Source organism: Strix aluco, chromosome 6 (genome assembly GCF_031877795.1).
Source record: "Strix aluco isolate bStrAlu1 chromosome 6, bStrAlu1.hap1, whole genome shotgun sequence".
Taxonomy (NCBI): Eukaryota; Metazoa; Chordata; class Aves; order Strigiformes; family Strigidae; genus Strix; species Strix aluco.
In genome coordinates, this window is record NC_133936.1 from 29,791,806 (window position 1) to 29,813,743 (window position 21,938).

Below are 21,938 nucleotides of genomic sequence, written 5' to 3' on the forward strand. Positions count from 1 at the left end.
GCCACATTGGTCACTGAGATGAAGATGCTCACAGCAGCAGCTGAAATAACTTTTTGTTCTTTTTTCACAGAGCATCTGTGTGTGGTTATCTGGCACAGCAGGTCCTGTTTCTCTTTGTTTAAAGGTCTGACAACTTCAGATCATGTGAGAGCTTTGTTTTATAATTTGTCTCAGGAAAAAGATGTGCCTGCTAGAGGTTTAAAGCATGATTAAAGAATTGAAAGTAAGTATAATTACAAGGCTTCGTTCCTACCTTCCATAAACTTAACTCCTAAAGGACTAGCGTCATCCTGTTGTAATTAATGCTCAGTACCCTTTCTGTGGCAATTCTCTAGCTGTTGCTTCTGCTAAATCATGTAGCTTAGTTTTAGGAATTCTGTCATGGTGCTGTTAGAAGAAACAAACTAGCAAATGCTGCATCAGAAAAAAAAATTCTGCCACAAAAATGTAATTTTTATTATCCTTGGCCATCACTGTTTCTGACTTCCCATTCAATGTGCTGCTTAACCTCTTTCCTTGACCTTGAAATTAAAGCTCTAAGTGGATAAAATGGTTTGATTTATAGACTGTAACTAAAATACAGCACTATGAGCCATCCATCTGACCTGCCAGACTGGATTTTTCTGCATGTGCCTCACACTAAGCATGCATGTTACATATTCTTCAGCTGTTGGGATTTCTTTTGTGCTTTTTCTTCCCTGATGTTAGAAGGAAACTTGCACAGGAACAAAACAGACAAAGCTAGAGAGCAGAGTCTCCCCAGTTACAAAATAGATAGGCATATGGGCAAGAGAACTCCAGAGAATCCACACAGATCGATGTTAGGGGTTTTTGTGTAGTATTTCAGTATGTGCTGGTATATTACTGTGTCACTGTGCCTGTGAAAAATCAGCACCTTTCTTAGAGTAAATGAGACACTTCTATCCCAAGTGTACCCCATAACAGAAAGATCAGCAGAAACCTCCAAAACTTAAATAGGAATACTGGGAAACAGTTTCAACAAAAGTATTGGTTACAAACTAATCTACATAACAACCTTCAGAGGCACAAACTGTTCAGGAAGCAGGTAACAGTATGTAACCTGAACCTGTCTATTATGAAATGTGCCAATAGCTATTATTCTTCAATGAATGGTTGATCATAGAGCTGTTTCCTATGAAGTGTTTTTCTATAGTATCTTTTAGCATGATGAGATAGATCCCCTTCATGTGGCTTTTTTTCCATTGTGGTGGGTTGAATGAACATTCCTCGGTCCAAGCAGTGTAGAACTATTGGTATTGTTTTGGACACTCTTTGGAAACAGAAACTTAGAGTGTTATCTGTTTTGTTTGGGTATCTTCCACTATTGCAGAAATGATTTGGAGATAATTCTGTAACTGGTCTTAGTGTGAATGAGGTAGCAGTTACACTGCAAAATTGCTAATCCACTTAATTCTGTAGACCAGGGCTGATTTTGGCCTTATTCAATTCTATTTTGTATCTCTGTTGGAGATACTTCAGGGGAGGCTTTCTGATAATTTATGCAAGACAGCATATATATGTTCCCCCATTTGAAAATCGATCTTTTTATGGTATACAGCAGTATGTGTGCTCACATTGCTGACATGCAAGAAGAAAGCTGACATAAACTTTAATTCCTGTAGTAGAAAGGGTCAGGGCTTGCTTTCATCTTCCAAAATCTTTGTGAAGGAGCTGTTCTACGCATGGACAGTGTCCTGGTTAAACCACAACAGACAGTAACTGCACATTGCAGCTGGGAAAAGCAAATGAACACGGTCTTTGGAAACAACAACATTTTATTACTTCACTTGGAGTACAGTCAGGAGAATAGTACTAATACATCATTCTTAGAAAGATGTCAGGGAACATGTGAAGAAAAATGTTTGATTTAGGCACATTCAGCAGCACCGTGCCAAAATATTACGATGAGTCACTATGTACCAGGCAGCAAATGACTCAGAGGAAGAGTGCTGCTTACCAACTTTCCACCCCAAAGTGAAATACATTGATATTCCACTGATCCTGCCTGAGTCTCCCAAACTCTGAAACCAGACCCCAAAAAAACGGTTACAGACCACAGTCAGACTGCTTCTATTTGTACAACCACCAATACTGGATGTGCTGATGCATGCATATATATATATATTTTATACAAAAGCAAATATATTTACATATAAGGCCTCAATTACAGTATAAATGCTACTTATGTGTGTTGCCAAGCCGTAGAAACTAGGTAGATTATCTGAAAGGCGGCTTTATATACCTAAGCCAATAACAAGGAAAAAACTAGTTCAAATTTACCCAAAGCTTTATGCTTTTACTTTTAGTGGAATTTTATCCCACATTCAACAGTTTAATTAAGTGGTATTGCATCAGAAATTGGTCCACTCAGGATATACATTTCATTGATGCATGTGTGATTCTACAGCAAGCAACAAGTTGAAACAGAATATAGCATAACTGGGACTACTTCATCTTTCTTATGGGAGTGGACTCCAGTTCCTGGATGTACTGTCTTGCCTCACATTTGGCTACAGACTTGTAACAGAATATTGTTGAATTCACCCTACCCATTTTTTGAAGACTGTCATAAAGGCAAACAAAATGGTATATTATTTCTTAACCTTTGTTTGACACAGCAATAAAGAGCAACTGATAGTTGTAAACCTCTTTGAGCCTTGAAAGTTCAAACACAGAAAAAGACCAAATGTGGCAGGGGGCCTTTAATTTCAGCTTCTGTAAGAAACATTTTCACTAAATCTTTGTACGTTTCAAATAAGCCCAATACCTCTATGAAACATCTGCTCAGTATTTTGCACCCAACTGGAGCTAAAAGCACAAGAGTAACTGACCAGAAAACATATGATCTCCCATCTTGAGTATAAAAATATTTCCATATTTTTCTTTTTTGACAAGAGCAGGCAGCAATTCAGTGTTCTCTGTTTTAGGATTCTTTTCCAACTGCAGAGTGGAGCCACCAATACCTTCCCTTAGCTGGGATGTAGCCAGGTGATTCCTACTTAATACAATACTAGACAATGATGAGACTCATGACCCATTGATGTATGGCCATGACTTCTTGGATGAGAATGCCTTCATCAAGAGTATTTTTATTATGTGCTCTTTTGATATCAGTGAGGTATGGAACCACAACAAAACAACAGGATTACAACAACATTCCTGATCAAAAACCCAGTTAGAGCAATTCCACTTATGCTGACAACTTTCAGTTCAGGCTGTGCGTGCACTGCAAGTACACCACACCCAGTGATGTGTCCTTTAAAAACCTTTCAAGGAAAGCAGCAAGTGCAATTAAGCCAGCTGTTTACATAAAACTGTATATGCAAAGATGCACATCTGACGGGCAGATGTGAAGTCAAGAACACCTCCAAATCTCCTGTCAGCTGTTTTGAGAGGGATGGTGACAAGAGCAGTCACTGAGCAGTTTCACAATAGTGCACAGGTGCATGGGTGTTGTCTGAGCTCCACAGCTGCTCACTGACAGTTCCTGAGCGGCTCACCTCCCACAGTGCCAATTTTAGCACCTCAGAGACTGTTGTCTTGACCTGGGCCTGGAACTTTTTGCTAATCAGAACATAGAGGATTGGATTGAGGCAACTGTTGATGAAACCAAGGCCAGTGGAGAGAGGAATGCCATCCTGCAGTAAGTCGTGCAAGTTTTCATCATGGTGAGCAGACAGCTCCACAATGCTGAATATGTGATATGGTGTCCAGCAAACAAAAAAAGCTACAACTACAGCAATGATGGTCCAGAAAAGCCTGCTGGAAGTCAATACAGTTCTCCTCTTCACTTTGACAATCAGCAAGGAGTAGCAAATGACCATGGTCACTAGAGGAAAGAGGTAACCGAATGCAAGCCTCACCCAAATGAGAATGTGATGTGTCAGCAAAATAAGTTCTCTGTCATGCACGTGGAAGTTGTTGTAGCAAATGGTGACATTGTCGAGAACTGTAGCTGTGTCTCTAAAGTATAAGGCAGGGCCACCAATAATTGCAGCTGACATCCAAATGATCCCACTAAGAATGAGGGTGTTCCTTACAGTCCGATACTTGTAGGAAAAGACTGGGTGGACTAGGCGGATGTAGCGGTCAAGGCTGATGAACGTCAGGAAGAAAACACTGGCAAACATATTAAGTAGTGCAATGAATGAGTTCATTTTGCAGAGCCACTTCCCAAAAGGCCAGTGGAAGCCCATTGCCACATATGTGATATAGAAGGGCAGGAAGAGGACAAAAATGAAATCTGCAATGGCCAGATTGAGAAACCAGAGGGTAGAAACAGATTTATCCCACTTAAAGCCCATAAACCAGATGACAATGGCATTACCTGGCACTCCCAGCAGAAATGCTACACTGTAAAAGGAGAGGGAAATCATATGGGCAATGCTGAGGGAGGACTGGGGTGATTCATCTTCCTCAGACAGGTCATAGAAATAAGAGTAGTTCTCAAAATCTTCAAATGTCATGTTTCACAGTTGCTTTCTGAGGAAGAAAAGAAATGGAACAGTCAAAGGAGAAATGTTTTACTGCACTGCAAATAGCAACCTGCAATTCCTTTAAGTTAGTGGTAATAAAAAAACCCAAAACATTGACTTAGCTCCACATATCTATCACTTTTTAGCTGTCAGTTGCTAGCACAAAGCTTGTGGAGTATTTTGGTCACAGCCATTTGAAGAAATGCTCAAATCAAGACAACACTTGAAATCTTCAGGAACTATTTTCCTTGAATTTACAGAGAGCACAGAGCACAGTATCACTGATACATCTCTGGGAGACCAGATGCAAAGTTTTACTGAAGTTGTGATTTTTCTATTACTTTCTAGTGGGGTTTCATATTTTACTCCTCTGTTTGTATTTGAAACAGAGTTTTATGGATTATATCTGTCAGAAATCAGAGAAGCACCAGGCATTTATGTAAGCAAAAAAGTGCAGGCAAAATGCCAGGAAGCCATTTTTTATAAAATGACCACACCACACACTCCCCTCAAATCATAGTTAAGAGAATCATAGACAGTGATTGCTCCAGCAACTGAAAGTTCATGGGTTTATTCCTCTCTATCATGTATCTATCTTTGTATCAAGGAATGTTGATTTTCAGATATATTCAATGTATTAGATTTCCTTAATGCAGCAAAGGACATAGAGAAAGAAACGTACAGAATGTATTTCAGGGACGTACATACAATTGTGGTATTCTTCCACTAGTGAGCTGAGAAACAGGCAATAGAGGAAAGAAAATAAAGCTTCCCAGGAGAATAAGACACACTATAAGAGCTATAGATTAAAATACATGTCCCCTTTTTTCTTTTTTAAGACACAATGGCAGTCTCAGTTTTCTTCTGTTGCAAAAGCTTCTGGAACTTACAAGTACAACATGATTTTTCACATAGGAATTTTCTTCTAAAACTCCAAAGGAAGAGTGTGGGAGGGAGACAAGGGGAGGGAAAGGAAAATATAAACCAGAAGAAAAACCCAGAAAAAAATAATTGAATGGGAAAACAGATAGCAAACAGAGGTTGAACAGGAGAAAACACTCAGAAGTTATGTGTTCATTCCACAATACAGACAAAGCTGCAGCACAGCACAGATGGCCACAGTCTGACAGAAGTATGTGCCATAGTCAAAACAAATATTCTGCAAAATTCTGCTGTCACTTAAAGCTATATTGTCTGGCTGGACTCAGCTGCACTTAAAACCTGTCCCTAAGAGCATGATATGACCAGCCCATTAGCTGTACTATGGATGAGCTCACCGGCACATTTCTGAGTGCTAGCTCCATTCAGAAACTGAAATTCAGCCTCGCTTTTGGAACCCAGCCCTGCATTCCTCTAATTCCACTAATTTTAGCATGCTAAGGACAACAGGAGCAGGGTCTCCAGAGTACACTGCCTGCAGAACCACATCTGCAAGCTTGTATATACCTCTCCTCCAAAAAAGTAGTTTGCTTATTTTGAAAGGATTAATCACACAAGTGAAGCTATGCATGCGCACACACATTAGCAGAATTAGATTTAGAAGAATAGGTTTCAGGACATTTGACCAGGAAGTTTCATTTCCTGACCAATTCTCTAAAACAGAAGTTAATTACTAAACGACTTCATAGGAATATCACAGATGGATAGGCAAAAGGGAAAAAAAAAAAAAAAAAAAAAGTTGTGTAATTTTGTATCTCTTGATTTTAAAAAATATGTAATAAGAGTTATAGTGATAAGATAATGGTTTTAAACTTAAAGAGGGTAGATTTAAATTAGATGTAGGGAAGAAATTCTTTCCTGTGAGGGTGGTGAGACACTGGCACAGGTTGCCCATAGAAGCTGTGGCTGCCCCCTCCCTGGCAGTGTTCAAGGCCAGGTTGGACGGGGCTTTGAGCAACCTGGTCTAGTGGAAGGTGTCCCTGCCCATGGCAGGGGGTTGGAACCAGATGATCTTTAAGGTCCCTTCCAACCCAAACCATTCTGTGATTCAATACAGCCTGTTCTGTCAAGAGGCCATGATAACATTTGCCCTTTTTAATTTACATCAGGCTGAAGGAATGTTCTTTGGTTTACTGTCCTGATAAAATTATTCTTATTGGGCTGCATTTATGTAATTACATGCCCATTGGGGTTAGTTTCTGCATCAAATACCAGTACCACCCATCTGAGTCATTTTTTCAAATAGCTTAACAGCTGCTGAGAAATAGTATAAACAAGGAGCTGTACCACTAACATCTGGAACAACACTGCATTTAGACAGTTTCAGAGGACAGTCAGATTAATAATTGGATTTTGAAGGGTCTTTGCCTATATACAGAACTATACCTTCAAATTGAATTTATGCAATTAAACAAACAAATCCAGGTTTTCAGACTCTTGCTGATTAACACCCTGTATTCCAGTCACTAATCAATTTTGCTTTTAAGTTTCTCAAGAGCTAGCACAATGCTACAATACTTAGATTCAAACATTTCCTCCCAAACCTTTTTTTCTCCCTAATGGTGTGAAAAAAACATAATGACAATAACAAACATTTGCCTACTGCCCAACAATATTAATTCTATATTTAGAATTTCAAAGATGATGTATAGCAGGAGAAAGAAAACATACCTAAATAAATACCAAGTATTTACCAAGCCTCCTGTAGTTTAAAACTCCTCCCATTGAAAGAGCACACCTTCAGAATGCAGTAATTTTTCCAAACTTTTATTTTTCCTTATCTCTAACTCCTAGTCTTCCAATGCAGTAACTCTTTAGCAGTGGGGGCAAAAAAGCAGGAAGAACATTGCTTAACATTGCTACCAGTGCACAGATGCTGAAACTGGGCTCTGTGGCTAGGACTCAGCAAAGACTGACAATTACACTTGCAAAGCCCAGAAACTTTTACCTCTGACATCCACATACATGAAGCGTGTCTATAACAGGATTTGTGGTGTTAAGCCCTGCCCTGAAAAAGATAAGCAGTAGGGGATTGACAGTGGGGCTATGCTGGTTTACATCAATAAGGATCCAGATTTTTTTCTTCTGGGATAAGCGTTAACCATCATTCAGCAAGGATGTTTCTTTGTGTTCCTGAAACACACATAGTTTCAAATACCTGGGTTTAGTTTTCATTTGTTAATAAACTTTCAGAGTCAGAACAGTCTTGCAGTTCAAGTCTAGGTCTTGAAAGTGAAGAAATCTAACTCTATTCCTCATTCTGTCACTGACTTCCTGTATGATCTTTGACAAATGGCCTGATTTCCAGGCTGGACAGACTCTCATGAACCTGTCTGTGAACTGAGACTCAGTAGAGAAAACAAAACTTTTTGCCAGTAGTTTCCACTTGGCTTTCAGGCCACCTGCTAGAAAGGGTAAAGGCGGTTTGGTGCAGTTCATTGGCTCAGTCCCTGCTGGTCCAGGGTTGCAAAAAGGAGCCAGAGCAAGGAAAGTATTTTTCAATAAACAGGAAAGTGTGGTCAAAGGCCTGGCAATAGGACTTGGGAGCAGCCACAGGTTACAGAACAGTGTTCTATTGCATATAGATGAATATAACCAAGTTTAGACTTCATCCTGTCTTTTTTTTTTTTTTTTAAATAGTAAACAGCCTGTGTAAAGTGTATGCTCAGCAGTTGTTTGACTGGAGTCTGTTTCTGTTTGCTGAGGTCACAAGCAGCTCTGAAAACTGAGCTTCCTTGATTCAGTTGCCTGATTATGAATATAGTTGCTTAAAATTAAGAATAGGTTTCAGGACATTTGGCCAGGAAGTTTCATTTCCTGACCAATTCTCTAAAACAGAAGTTAATTACTAAACGACTTCATAGGAATATCACAGGCTGGCACTTGGTGCTAGTACCTTTTAGATCCTGGGACAGAAAACAGAATTACCAAGAAATACAGATCATTAGGAAATATTTCTAAAATACAAAGCCACAGAACTACTGAGAAAAGACTTCATCATGTGCTACATGAACAGTCTTTCTCTGAATTTCAGCAGGGAATCACAGAATCAGATTTCAATTGACACATTCATAGCTTTTTACTACAAGTATCTAGAGTTCATCTTCTCTGTCACCATTACAGTATTTCATAAAGTTGAGACATAATGGCAACTTGAACAAATAATTGGATCTGCTTCAAACAGAACAGCTTTTGTCACACTAAGAATGACCTTACGGTTATGACATGGGACCACTACTTTGGACTCTATTCATGGTTATGCCACATGCATCCTGTTTGACCAGGGGAAGTCGTTTGACCTCTCCACACCTCAGCCCTGAGGTCAGTGGAATAGCTTTGGAATTAAATTACATTGGGTTTTCAGTCTAAAATAGAAGAAAACAAACAAAACAGTTGCAATTTCCACTCATTTCATTTGATGCAAAGTCTTCCTGGGGGTTCAAAATTCTCTGGGCACCACACAAGTTAAGGCCCCACTTAATTACACTGGTAGTTTATGCCATGTGTTTGGGCTACAGCCCACACAACCTCTCTCTCACCTTTGGTCCTCACTACTTTTGAAATTTACAGAGAGGTCCAAGGGAAGAGCTTATTCATTGTCTATGTTAGTTAAAAGTTAACACAAATATTTGAGTGGTAGTCCCAAAATTTATTTGTTCAGTGTGATAAACAGTGCTCCGAGCGTCTGGCCACCTAAATTGATCTCAGAGGTCACAATAGTGGGTCCTGACTTAATAGGAAAATTATGGTTTGGCAGAGTTGGCTGTCTCAACAGTTAACTTCATAGAGGGAATATATTACACCAACCTTCCTTTTAACATCTGTATGAATAATTCTGAGCATATCACATTCCACGTGTATGACTGATGGCTAAAGGAAAGCTTCTTTGATTGATTCACTTCAAGTTTTGTCATTTGCAAGACTCAAATGTTGGAGAAAAACTAGTTTCCCAAAAGGTCACCTAAAGTCTGTTTGTCATACTGTGTCTCAGAAAGTTTGTCTGGATATTGAATTCATTTGAGAGCCCTCAAAAAAATTTATTGGAGCTTTTAAGGTGCTAAATTTTGAATTTATCTAGCTTCAAAAACATAAACATGAAATTCAGCCCGTAGTTTATCTGTAAAGCTCAAAACACTGAAGGCTGAGCAAGTTTGTTAGATACATACCTCTGGCAAGTATTTTACAAAGATTCTAAAACTCACAAGAAATACTGATGAGATTACACACTGTCATAGACTCACATTTCTCCCTCAGAAGAACTAAGCCAAGATGACCACTTGCCTCCACGTAGAAACATTCCTACAGCAGGAAGAGCCTGATATACCCATACTACAAAATTAAATCATAGCTATGCTATAATTTAAGCCTAAAACTGGCCCTGCAGACAAAGCTACCAGGAAATGAGCATTTTAATCTAGTATACACAAAAACAGTATCAGGACTTGTGTGTGTCTTCTCTTTCACAGACACATTCACAACGGCTCTTGACTATCATTTTAATGGTTATTAGACATATGATAATAAAATGACCTTGTAAGTCATCCTGAATTCAACAACTAGAATGGGTCATAATAGATACGATATGTGACTGCAAACCTTTTAAAGACATGATATAGATGTATTTGTTCTAGCAGACAAGACAAGAATGCAAATAACCATCATTCTCCATTATGTCTCTTCAGTGAAGCAGTGTTAGAAATGTATATGGAATGTACTAGCTAGACACCTCCTAAAATTTATGCCCAAAACAACTTTATTTGAGCAAGGCCAAACATGACCCCGTTAGTCATAACATACCACTTCATCTGTGGTATTGAAGTCATTTGACCAGATAATATTTTACACAAAGCGAGCATTACAGCGGGATTAACAAACCCTATAGACCGGACTCAGTTAATACTGGTAAAGCATTGATTTCAGACCAGCACTTCTGCTGCCACAGAAATGTTAAACAACAAATAGAAAACCCAACTTTACATCTAAGTAATGCTGCTGTAAAAGGAAAAATATCTACAGTAGTTCTGGCCTGAATATAACAAATCATCCAGACAACTGCTGCAACTGAGCAGTGTGCCATTTCCACAATCAGGTAACTCATAAATGTCTGCAACCAGCAACTGCAGATCATCAGAAATGATTTATTTTTATACTGATCCCAAGACACCAAGACTTCCATCCCCAAAGAAGACAAAGAAACACAGATGTCCTCAGGATATCCACAGGGGAAGGGGGGCACTTGGTTACTGTGTAGTTAGTACTTGCTACTGCTCTTATTCCCTTCCATTAATAAAGCTAAAAGTAGAGATATCTTTTTTAATATTCCTTTTGAACGTAAGGAGTTGCTGTAACCACTGCAAGTCTATCATGTAACCACAAATGTATTACATCACAGTCAACAAAATGACAGGTGATGTCTGTGAAACACTTAAAGCGGCCCCGTTCTGAAAAAAAATTAACAAAAAAATCTAAGCATTCTTACAAGTAGGTAAAAAAAGTTTAGGTGAACAGCACACTTGAGATTTAAAATATGGTCTTATATTATATGTGTCAGCACTGCTGAAGTATTTACATAACCAGTCATAAAACCTCAGTATTCATAACTTTTAGTGAAAGTGGGGTCAAGTGAGAAGTATCATCGGTCTGGTTTACAGACAGGAAGGCTGAGAATGACTTACAGGAAGTCTCTGATTAAACCAGGTGCTAAACCTAGAGTCCCTGCCTAGTGGTTCAACCACAGTCCTATCCACCTTTCTTAAACATAACACTGTCCTCTCACTCATGATGGAGTGGAGAATTCACAGCTTCACCTCTGCGAGACCTTCCCCTTCCTGAAGAGAGGCTCTCCCCTGTACTGTCATGCCCACTGTGTTGGAGGCAGCCAGCACCTCTATGGGCAGCCCTTGCAGATTCTGGTCTGTTTTCCCTACACTGAAGCGATAAGGAACCTGGATCTACACCACTGGCTTGTCATATACGTTAATCTGTCTCTTCAGGCCCTGGACATACCTCAGAGCCATTAAGCACACCTCTCAGATGACAAAGCCCAGCACGTACACCGTATGTTATACTGGCTGTCCTCAGCACGTAAGATATGCACACTAGTGAAGTTCCAGCAAAGTTTCATGTTTTCTATTCCTCTGTAAATGCCAGCTATAAGCCACCATAATAACTACAAACTTAAGAGTAATGGAGATACCCAATCTAAGTGCCTCAGCTTCACAGTGACTGGATTGATAAGATAACGAATGCTTGTATTTCTAAAGCAGCACGGCTTTTTATGTTTTTAATGCAAAAATTATTTGGAATTTTTACTTTGCAACTGTTTCATGTATTTGTGATGAAAGAAGATTTTGACTAGTGTTCGTATAATCATTACATGATCATGCAGTTCTAAGCATGTTTTTTAAATGGTTGTATTCCTTCAGCAAACACATGCTTTAACCACAACTCCCTCCTAGCAGGAAGAAGCAAAGTAAGAGCAGAGAATAAAGAGTGAATGCTGTAGTAAGTTCTTTCAGACTATCAACTGTTGTCTCAGCAGACTGATTAAGGCCAATTAAACATATGTTAGACAACAGCCATTCTAAAGTTACTGCAGGATAACAACAGGTCATTACGGAAAAAATAAAATAACCCTCTCCAGCGAGACACAAAATCTCGATGGAATAACAGATAAAAAATAGCTTACAATCTGTTATACTTACAGTCCTTTTAACAAGAAGAGTTAAGAACTAACCCCAGAGAAAATTAGCAGCACAACTCCTTCATCAAATATGCCTTCTTATATCCTATTCTATTTCACATATTAATTTCCCAGTCACTTCTAACAGTATGCTTGGTTATGTACTGCCTTCTAAATTGATCTCTGTTCTTCTCAATTTATTCTACTGCTCATTGAATCTGCATCAGCAGTTTCTTCTAGCACGATTGTAATATTGCTATGGTTATATTACTCTTGACACATACTCTTGCATGGGTATATCAGAACATCCACTTCTGATTGGCTAGTATATAACAAAAACATTTCAGCTGATAAGACAGCATACATTATTTTGTCCTCACAGCTAATATACTAGGATCACTGTGTGCAGTAGATTAAGGGTGTCTACTTCTGTATCAGTGTTACTCTAATATTCCTACTCATACAAAGCTAACTTTTATTTACTTTAAGATCAAGTCTAAAAAAAGCACTACCTGTATTCCTGCAAAACTGAAAAATTCATATTGTTAATATAATTTCAGGAAGCCTGGATATTTATCTATCTCCCTAATATGGCACTGGGAACACTCCCTAGCACTGATAGGAATAGATGGCGCCTATGATTAAGGTGTTAAATTAGGAGCTTGGAAATACTGGTTTTACAGGCTTCCCATATTAGCTTTGCAAATCACTTCTCACTTAACTCCACCAGATATGGTACAATACCCTCAGTTAAGAGCTTAGGACACTGGCAACACAGTTACTCAGTTTTCTTAAATGGACAATGGTTCTTAACATTTCCAAAACACCTCATTAAAATTATGTGGGGCTGAGCTTATTAAAAGAGGATCACGAGAAAGAAGAAATGGGAACGTAGAAAGTTATATTACATGGACAGTACAGGACTTACTACTCACCACTTTCTCTCACAAGGCTTCAGAAGAGAGTAAAACTTCTGTGCCAGGCTCACACTTGCTGAAAGAAGCAAGTATTTTATGTTGGGAAAGTACCCAAAGGCCCTACCCTCGAGATCAAAGCCTCACTGGATCTAGGCACTATAAGCACATAATGAGAGACAATTCCTTCCTTGTTTATAATTAAACAGAACAAACAGACACAAGAAGAGTAAGGAAAGAAACAAAAGTATCTTATCCAAAGTCAAACAGTAGATTCAAAGGTGGTTGAAGGCAGAATTCAGACCTTAACAAAAGAATGAAGAGGCAAGTATCTTTTGTGGATAGAGGGAAAGGGTGCTGGTTCTTCATACTCATGCCTTCTGATTCTTGAAATACATCTTTTGAGAAGTATTAAAAAGGGACAAGAGAGCCTGGGCTGGGGAAGACGAGAAGGCTGCAAACTCTCTGCTAGCTTAATGCCCCTGGCAAGGACTGGAGACTTAGAGTGCCAGCCTTTGCAGATAACCCTTGCAAAGAAACCTGAGTTGTAGCAATGGGCTTTGTTAGTTTCCCTCTGAGCCCACTAATGAAAAAGTATTGTATCTGCAGCAGGTCTGTTGAGTTCATCTAAAGAATTGTAATGCAGCAAAATGGTGGGCCAGCCATAAAAAAGAGATGCAACAAGCCAGCAAAAATTCTCTCTGAAAAAGAGCAGCCATGGGCACAGGGCTTTTTGCTCCTATCTTCAGGCCCTCAACCTTAGCACGTATTGAAGATACAAAGAGCACAAAATTAGCTGGGCTCCCCTGGAAGTACTATATTGCTTCCTCTGAGGACACATAATTTGTCTTTTTGTCTCAGGAGCCTCAAGCACACTGTAAAAGTAGTAGCAAGTGTGGGAGAGTTGATCTGTGCATGATGGCATCTTCCCTTCTAAAACCAAATGTCTCTCGGACACCGCCCACCCCAGTCACAGCAATCCCTTCTTCTGGTAACAGGCCATGAGAAACCATTCCTCCCACTCAGCTCTCTTTTGCAAAGCCAGCAACAACAGAGCCCTGCACTGTTATGAAACTGCTAGCTTCAGACTGAATGAACACAAATCAAACCATTATCAGAAATAATGAATGAAAATTAGCCAGACAACCAGCCACCACACAAGAGAGACAGCTGAACTGTTGGCACATTCCATAAGACAAAATGAATAAATAAGCAAATAACAAGACCATTCAACAGACTACAATCCTCTGCAAAACTAACTGCTTAGTGCTTGGAATAGCAGAATTGTTAATAAAAAATTAATATCCAAGAACAGATCACAAACTTCAAGTGGCTTTTAAAAAACATAAGGAGAAGAAAATTATTTAAGACAAGTGGCTTTATTAGGAAACAGAGATATAAATTTTCCTCTTGAATCACTCCATCAGAAATAAACACAAATGTAACATTTCAGAAGTTGCTCATTATGTTGTCAGCAGAGAAAGAAAGTCTTAAAATGAAAAGGAAGAATTTATAATTGCATTACTGTCATCAACAGTTTTCCTCTGCCACCACTGGTACAGTAAAAATCTGTAGTCAGGTCCTGCCTAGGAATCCTTATATAGCGTTTCCCTGACTTATGATCACTTTCCACAAAGACAATTAGAGAATCCAAACCATAAATTCATTCTCCAGAGTCAAATAACTTCCACTATACCACACTCAATTAAGTGCAATAAAAGTGGACTTTAATATGACTCATAGAACATATAAAATCCCTAGGATTAAAGTAAACTTGATAGGACCTCTTACCCTGTCTGCCTGGCATAAGTGGCTGATAATATTTTAAATTCAGGCAGAAGCTCTAGTGATGTTAAGCAATACTAAATTGGGTTATCAAAATATTTGCATTTCCTAGTTCAGCTGAGGCAAAACAGTAATATGATGATAAACTAAGCTGTCATAAGCAAGTTAATCCTGAATCAGTTTCTGCAAACCTGGTCTGACAAATTCCTTTACTCTGACATACCCTCACTCACTCTCTTCTCCTTAGCTATGAATTAATAAACACCTAAAATGATTAAGTAATACAATTTTATTCAGCTAGAAAGCAAATGTGTTTTAATTCATAGACAATCTATATATACATCTTCTGTAAATCTACAAAAACAGGTCTGGGATATAGTTTAGCTTTGCAAGATCACATTTAGAAAGGCTATAGGCAACAATGACATGGTTATCACAAAGTCTGAATAGAAGTGGAATCCAGCCCTGTCTCACTGTGCAATAGCATATAAGGCTTCAAATCTTCTTGTCACTTCCTAGGAAACATGGTCCATTGCACTTAATAACAGCTATATCCACATCCTACCTTATTCCATGATGGTTAGGGAAAACACACACACCTTCCAAGCTCAGATCATATTCTGAGATTTTAATTTTAATGCATGACTGTAATTCTTCAGAATTATTTTGTTAATCTGCTTTCCAGTTTCTGATCTAGAATCTGTTCAGAACTGATGTACTTATATATATAATAGTAATGGGAATTGCTATAGCTGTAGGAGATATACTATCCCTAAGCAAATAAAATTTAAAACTAACACACAAGGGGAGGTGAGGGTGAGGGGGGAGAGAGCTATTTAAGTCAAGGTCACTTACCATTCTCTGCCATGACAAAAGACTCCTTATAGTGTGTATAAACACATTCAAAAGTCATTAAAAATTAAATTCACACATACTTTCATATCTTTCCTTGCTGCAGGGATGGTTCAAAATAATGTTTGAAATAAATGAGTATCACATTATTTCTTCCAAGAAGCTCTTTTAGCCAGCATATGCTACACTACATTACAGGATTTGCCTGCAAGTGTTGTAGCTGTAGAAACATGTTATTTAGAAGGCAGGTAGAGAAAGATTTAAAATATAACAGAGAGATTGACCTACCTCGCTTAGTTCTTAGGAATGAAACACACTGTAAATCAGGGACGTGATCTCTCTAGCAGAAGGAAGAATGAAGTGATCTGCAGAGTTCAGAGTGACTTCAGTGTGATTCCAGCTGCTTCACTTGGCTACTGCCTTCCTGCTAATAAAGCTGCAGAATGATATAACGCTGTGTTTGTTTTCAGCTGAGGAAGTTGTTTCCAACTTCCCTTGGTTTTCTAGACCCAGTTTTGAAATGTTGCCTTTCTGTATAATCCCAGTATTTTACCAAAAATAAATGTTAGACATGTGAATGCATGATTTTGGTCAGTGTCCAAGCAAGCAACAGATGTGGTGACTGATGAATGGAAAGAGACCTTACAGTTGTAGGCTGCTTTTTGTTATGCAGAGAAGTTGAACAGTATTTCTTTGTAAGCACTCTGGTTTATAGAAAATAATGTTGAATGAGCAGAAAGATGCTTAAAAAGTCACATTGAAAGCATCATTTTGTAACTGTACTGTGACATACATTCATTTTGTATTTATGATTAGTAGATTAATCTCTTGTGTGTAAGAGAAGTGAGGTCCTCAAAACATCCCTGATTAGTGCATCTGTCTGTCAATCCATGCAACACTGGTCAGAAATTTGAACTGGGTTTTAGGACACTTGGCTTGATTCCCAGTTCTGTAAAAAGCCTGCTGAGTTTTTGTTACCAGCCCCCATGATCTCCATGTCACTTAGTTTCTCAGTCAGTAAAATGGGAATATTATTCCACTAGTATCTACATGCCACAGCTTCACCTGACTCTGATGGTACTGAGCTCATCATACCATTTTAAATCCACTGAGCATCTATCAGTCTACCCTTACCAAAAATCAATTCTTCTAGTGGAAGCAATAATCTAACAGTGGTACTCTCTGTCATTAATGCAAACCATATAAAAGGTTCAACACTAATTGAATCTAGTCAACTCTAAATTTTCCAGATATCAACTCTAGATTCCAGTGAAAATCAGAAAGAAAAAAATACAAACAAAACCACAGAAGAGAGAAGTGCTTAGTGAGAAGCAGCAAAACTGAAATTTCAGCATCTGGTTAGCAAGGTTATCAGTTTAAGCACCTCTCTCATGGTCCACAGATCACAGGTTCTCTTAACAGGAACCAAAACCTCCTTCCAGCAAAACTACCCTGCTTTGTCTTTCCTCCATGACAGCTCTTCTTGTTCTGCCAATATATCTTAAAATGCTGATACCTTGTACATGATGGGGAAAAGCTATGAATGGAAGGAGGATGGAGATGATTCTATAATGGGGCAGAGTCCCTGGACCACAAGAAAGGACAGGGGGGCATGATTCCTGTGAATATATGACATGGGAGATGAACAGGGCATGTTGCCTGAGAAAAGAGTATGGAAAGACTCCAGGACCTCCTGATTTGGCACGTCACTTGTTTATTTCTTGTATTTTAAAGATTTCCTGTTTTCTCTAGGTAACTGATTGGTGAACCTTCACCGATAAAAGCTCTTTTAATAGTAGTTCTCTTCTTTTTTAAATATTGGGATAGGGTAAATATAGGCACCATTTAACAGCAGATCTGCCAAGGTTTTTTTGCTTGTAATGGCACAGGAGTCTGTGTGTCTGTAGGTACTTTGCCAAATCCAGTTATTATAAGGCAGTTAATTCAAGGGCTTGCTCAGTACTATTTTGGTAGGACAAAAGAGGAAATTACTAGGTAGATAACCCTCACACATGATCTACAGTAAAAGAAAAAAGACCTCAGCAAGCAGTCACACATTTGCCAAATGCTCTTCACCTTCTGGGTGAAGGGAGCATTCTGAAGAGTGCAATGGATTCCAGCAGTTTTGGTGTAGTAAGAAAATATCCTTAAGGGACTGATTCTTTTACCATAAACGAAAGTAGGCTTGGGACTACTCTAACACATACCGGGGATGATGGTTCAGATCCTTCATCCTTCAGAACCAATGGAGGATCAAACCTCACACAATTTTCCTCACCCTTCCTACCACTGTACCAAATGTGAAATCACAACTGATAAGGACCCAGAAGACATTTTTTGGAAACAAGTTTTCATAGAAAATCAAGATTTTTTTCCCAAGAACAGCAGATTACTGCATTCAAAGTATTTTTTTCTACCCATCTGTCCTACCTACATTTGCTCTATTTCAATTGAAAGGGACTTCTGCTCTGATGAGCAATTCCGCAATTTGCACAGTATAATCAGCATATGTAATATATCTGGGAGAAAAAAAGAGCACAGAATTTTACAGACAAAATTGCATTTAATCCGAAAGGATTTTGTTCTGTTTGTTTTCTGTTTAGAGCTAAATACAGCATTTTATTCTTCTACAGAATTAACCACAGTGGGAATCTTAAGTCCCTGAAGAACGTAAGCTTGGGCCCTAAACCTTTCCTGGTTTCAGTTCCTTCTATGTTCAGACACAGTCAAACTGGAATGGCAAGTCCCAAATTACACGGCTTTTTAATATACACTCTCATGCAACCTATTAACCACTAACTTCATTTTATGAGTGTGATCTTTTCAGATAATTTTGTGGAAGTTATACGCTTGGAAGAAAATTAATTAAAAAAAAAAAAAAGTACCTTGTTTGGTTTTGTGTCTTCTTTTTCTATTTGGAAATTGTATTTTATTTTGCCATGTCATTTGGTCTTTTTCAAGAGAGTAAATTAATGAAGTTCTGGAGGTTTTACTCTACATTATGTATGGCAATATGCCAGAGATATGCTGAAGAGGGTCACGCATTCATGAACATAAAGTGCATGCGGGACTTGCAGAGTAGAGAAATACTACTTTACACCTGATGGAAAAAGAATAAAGGAGAGCATTTTTATACAAATAATAGATAGTGGGTTGTCCAGCAGTGAATAAACTAGGTCTATTGAAAAACAAATTAATTTTAAAAGCACTTCAGATTCTCTGTGGCTATAAACGCTATAAAACGAAACAAAAGCAGAGAATGTATGGAAAAAAGATATAGAGGAAAAAAACCTTCAGAAATACTTTAACAGTATTAACCAAAGCACAAATTACAAGGCAATAAACAAAGTAGTTTTAATTTACCTGGATTACCAAAAATTACCTCATAGTTCTGATAATTATTTCCCGCTGCTGGGACCACCGTATTTTATCAAGATGCCTATTAGTATGTGCAGATAATCTCTAGCGATTAAGCACGAACGAACACCCCAGACTAAATTCAGTGTGCACTAATTCAATTAAATTGTACCAAGCATGAATTTGCAAATTAGGTCAAACAAAAGATATTTAGTTTTTCTCAGGGTTAATTTAAACTGAACACCACAAGAAAAAAATTACTTACCTTTTGAGGATTCAGCTGTTTACAGTTCTGTTCTTTTTTAAAAAAAAACCTTTTCACTGCTCCTTTGTCCTCACTGTTTGAATTAACACCTCATCGATTAAAATCCACTCTGGAAAGACAGAGTTTAACTACCTGACAATCAGGAAAAGGGTAATTTCCTCCCTTCCTGTGAAACTAATGACTATTCATGCCTATCCTTTTGGTAAAGCTGTAATGTTTACTTGTGGCTTAGCTGCCCACTATATACCATAGTCAGCAACTATGACAAAATTCTCCAGCGACGCCTTTAAACCAAACCACCTGGTGAAGGGAGGTTTGGCTCATTTAGGCAGGTCCACATCCTCTTTCTACACTGATATTAGAAATCTGAAGATTTTAATGGATAATATGTTGAAGAAACTCAGCCATTCTGCAGAATGCAAAATCCTTCATCTAACTATTACTTTAGTCAGGTCAAAACACATAAGCATATATATGAATGGGTGTACATACATATATATACACACATACAAGTTCGAGCAGGATCTTTAAAGGCAGCACTTCATGTAACTCCTGCAAAAATAGTCAGCAGGGTGTTACATTCTATGAAATCATGAAAACTGAAGAATAATTTACAAGGAAAGGAAAGAAAAATATGTATTTTGTTTATGAAGAATGATACCTGGAAAAAATACTATTAGAAATAGCCTTTTTTCCCCCTAGATTTTACTTTTATACTTGCATTTTTTTCTCATTTTCCACAAATAAGTAGGAATTATTTTCTACACAACTTTCAGACCACAGCTATTCAAATTTTGTATTGATATGACAATAAAATTAGAGATTATACCTACCACTCGGATAACACTTGAAAGCCATGCAATTTTCAGAGGATGTCTTAACAACGACCCTTCTGATATGTCACTGAGTGCTAAGGATAGCTAAATAACCAACTTGACAACAGCGTTTTTCCATTTTAGCCAGTGTTGTCTCCTCCCATACAAAGGAATGACAGTGTTCGGAAAAGTAATCTCAGAGAGAACTACAGAGATTACAGAAACAAAAATAAGGCTACGCAAACTATAATTGTTTAACTATGCATTTATTTCACAATCTTTAGTACTGCTATAGGGATTAATCAATTTGCACTTTTCCACCTTACATACATTATCAGGAACTACAGAGTCACTTAGAGAAGTTTTAGGAGAGGAGCTCTCAAAAGGGAAGCCAGAATTTATGTATTCTGTCAAAGAACTGAGATCTTATTTTCCATTTAATGTATCCACTCTGGAGATTCAGTCATACATCTTTTATGTAATAGGTCCTCTGATTAAAACCCCAAATCCACAGTTCAAATAGGATTATATTATGGCGTTACATACAATGGACATGACTCAGTGACCCAAGAGGTATTCAAGTTTCACGTTCTGCATTCATCTATTAACAGTTCACAGCTAAATTGTTGAAGTCTGTCACAATGAATAACAATGCACAAAACAAGCAGATCTGCAGGGACTATTACAAGTTCCAGTCCCTCACTATTCTGCAGCTAGACTATCGCTCTCAGCTGTTGTGCTCATTGTGACAGAGCTGGTCTTAAATACTAACAAACTGCGAACAGCGAAATTGAAAAGGAGTTCTAATCCCCTGCAAAAGAGTCAGAGCAAACCTGAGGGTCAATACAAAATTAGGCACAGCTCCCTAATTTTGAAAATATATCCTAATAGGCAGGGAGTCTATACAGGACTCATGGGTGATCAAACAAGGTTGTTGCTTTGCAGCATGACTACTCAAAATCTTACCTAAGAGAAACACCTGTGCAGATGTGGAATCGTGGAGCCTGCTGGTTACTCTTTATAATACTGACCAGCCATTGACATTTTTTAGGATTTATGGAGATGCAAAGACTTTAATTTGGACAGTAGCTCCTTGCAATGGAGAATGGTTCCTGAACATCAGTGCAAAGCTGCTGCAAATCAAATACAAATCAATCAACTATGGATGTTCCGAGAAGCTGTGGTCAGTGGTGCCAGCACATATTTGTATTTTTAAAGTTGCTTTTTATAGTCAACTACATTTGTCAGATTGTTTTTCTGCTTAGTGGATGTAAACACATTTTGTGAAAGGTGCCAGGCAATGTTGACTCCACAGGGATTTAAGTTATTTTTCCATAGAAATGAATGCAAGACAGGGAGAACCAATGCAAGTTTCTGCCTACTGCTCTGCATTTGCCCTCTCCTCTGATCACTCTCAGGGGAGAGAACATAGCTTTCCTTCTAAAGCCTACCCAGACATCAGCCTCTCTAATGAGATGGGAGCTGGTAAATCCCACTAAACCTGCTGCTGGTGATATAGGCAAAGCAAACTATTAGAAGCTCTGAAAAACACTTTGCTAGTTAAGGGCTCAGTCTATAAAGTCAGTATTCACTCTTTCCTTGCCTTCAATGAAAGCTAAACTCAAAACTAGCACTATCTCCAATAAATTGAGAGTGGGCTCAGGGGAGGAAGCGTAGGAAATCAGTCTAAGCAGAGAGGCAGCTAAAACCTCCAATATTTATTTTCCATTCTAGTTCTACTCCTTAAACTGTATCAAGACACAAAAAAGGTTAATTTTAAATCACTCTTACTTTGCAATTTTATTTTTTTTTATTTTTAGGAAGACTGTGTGC

The 21,938-nt window shown here is 38.3% G+C and overlaps 1 protein-coding gene across 2 annotated transcripts; it reads right to left on the reverse strand.

Moving 5' to 3' along the window:
• Positions 1 to 1,778: 1,778 nt before the first annotated feature.
• On the reverse strand, positions 1,779 to 19,346 carry CMKLR2 (chemerin chemokine-like receptor 2). 2 transcript variants are annotated; one of them, XM_074828308.1, is made up of 2 exons: positions 19,291 to 19,346; positions 1,779 to 4,503 (listed from the first exon to the last, which is right to left on the reverse strand). In XM_074828308.1, exon 2 carries the CDS (start codon positions 4,485 to 4,487, stop codon positions 3,435 to 3,437), a length of 1,053 nt encoding a protein of 350 aa, XP_074684409.1. In that variant the 5' UTR covers positions 4,488 to 4,503; positions 19,291 to 19,346; the 3' UTR covers positions 1,779 to 3,434. The 2 variants fall into 2 exon arrangements, with proteins under 2 accessions (XP_074684409.1, XP_074684408.1); XM_074828307.1 differs by lacking the exon at positions 19,291 to 19,346 and adding an exon at positions 15,957 to 16,076.
• Between the last annotated feature and the right edge of the window lie 2,592 nt (positions 19,347 to 21,938).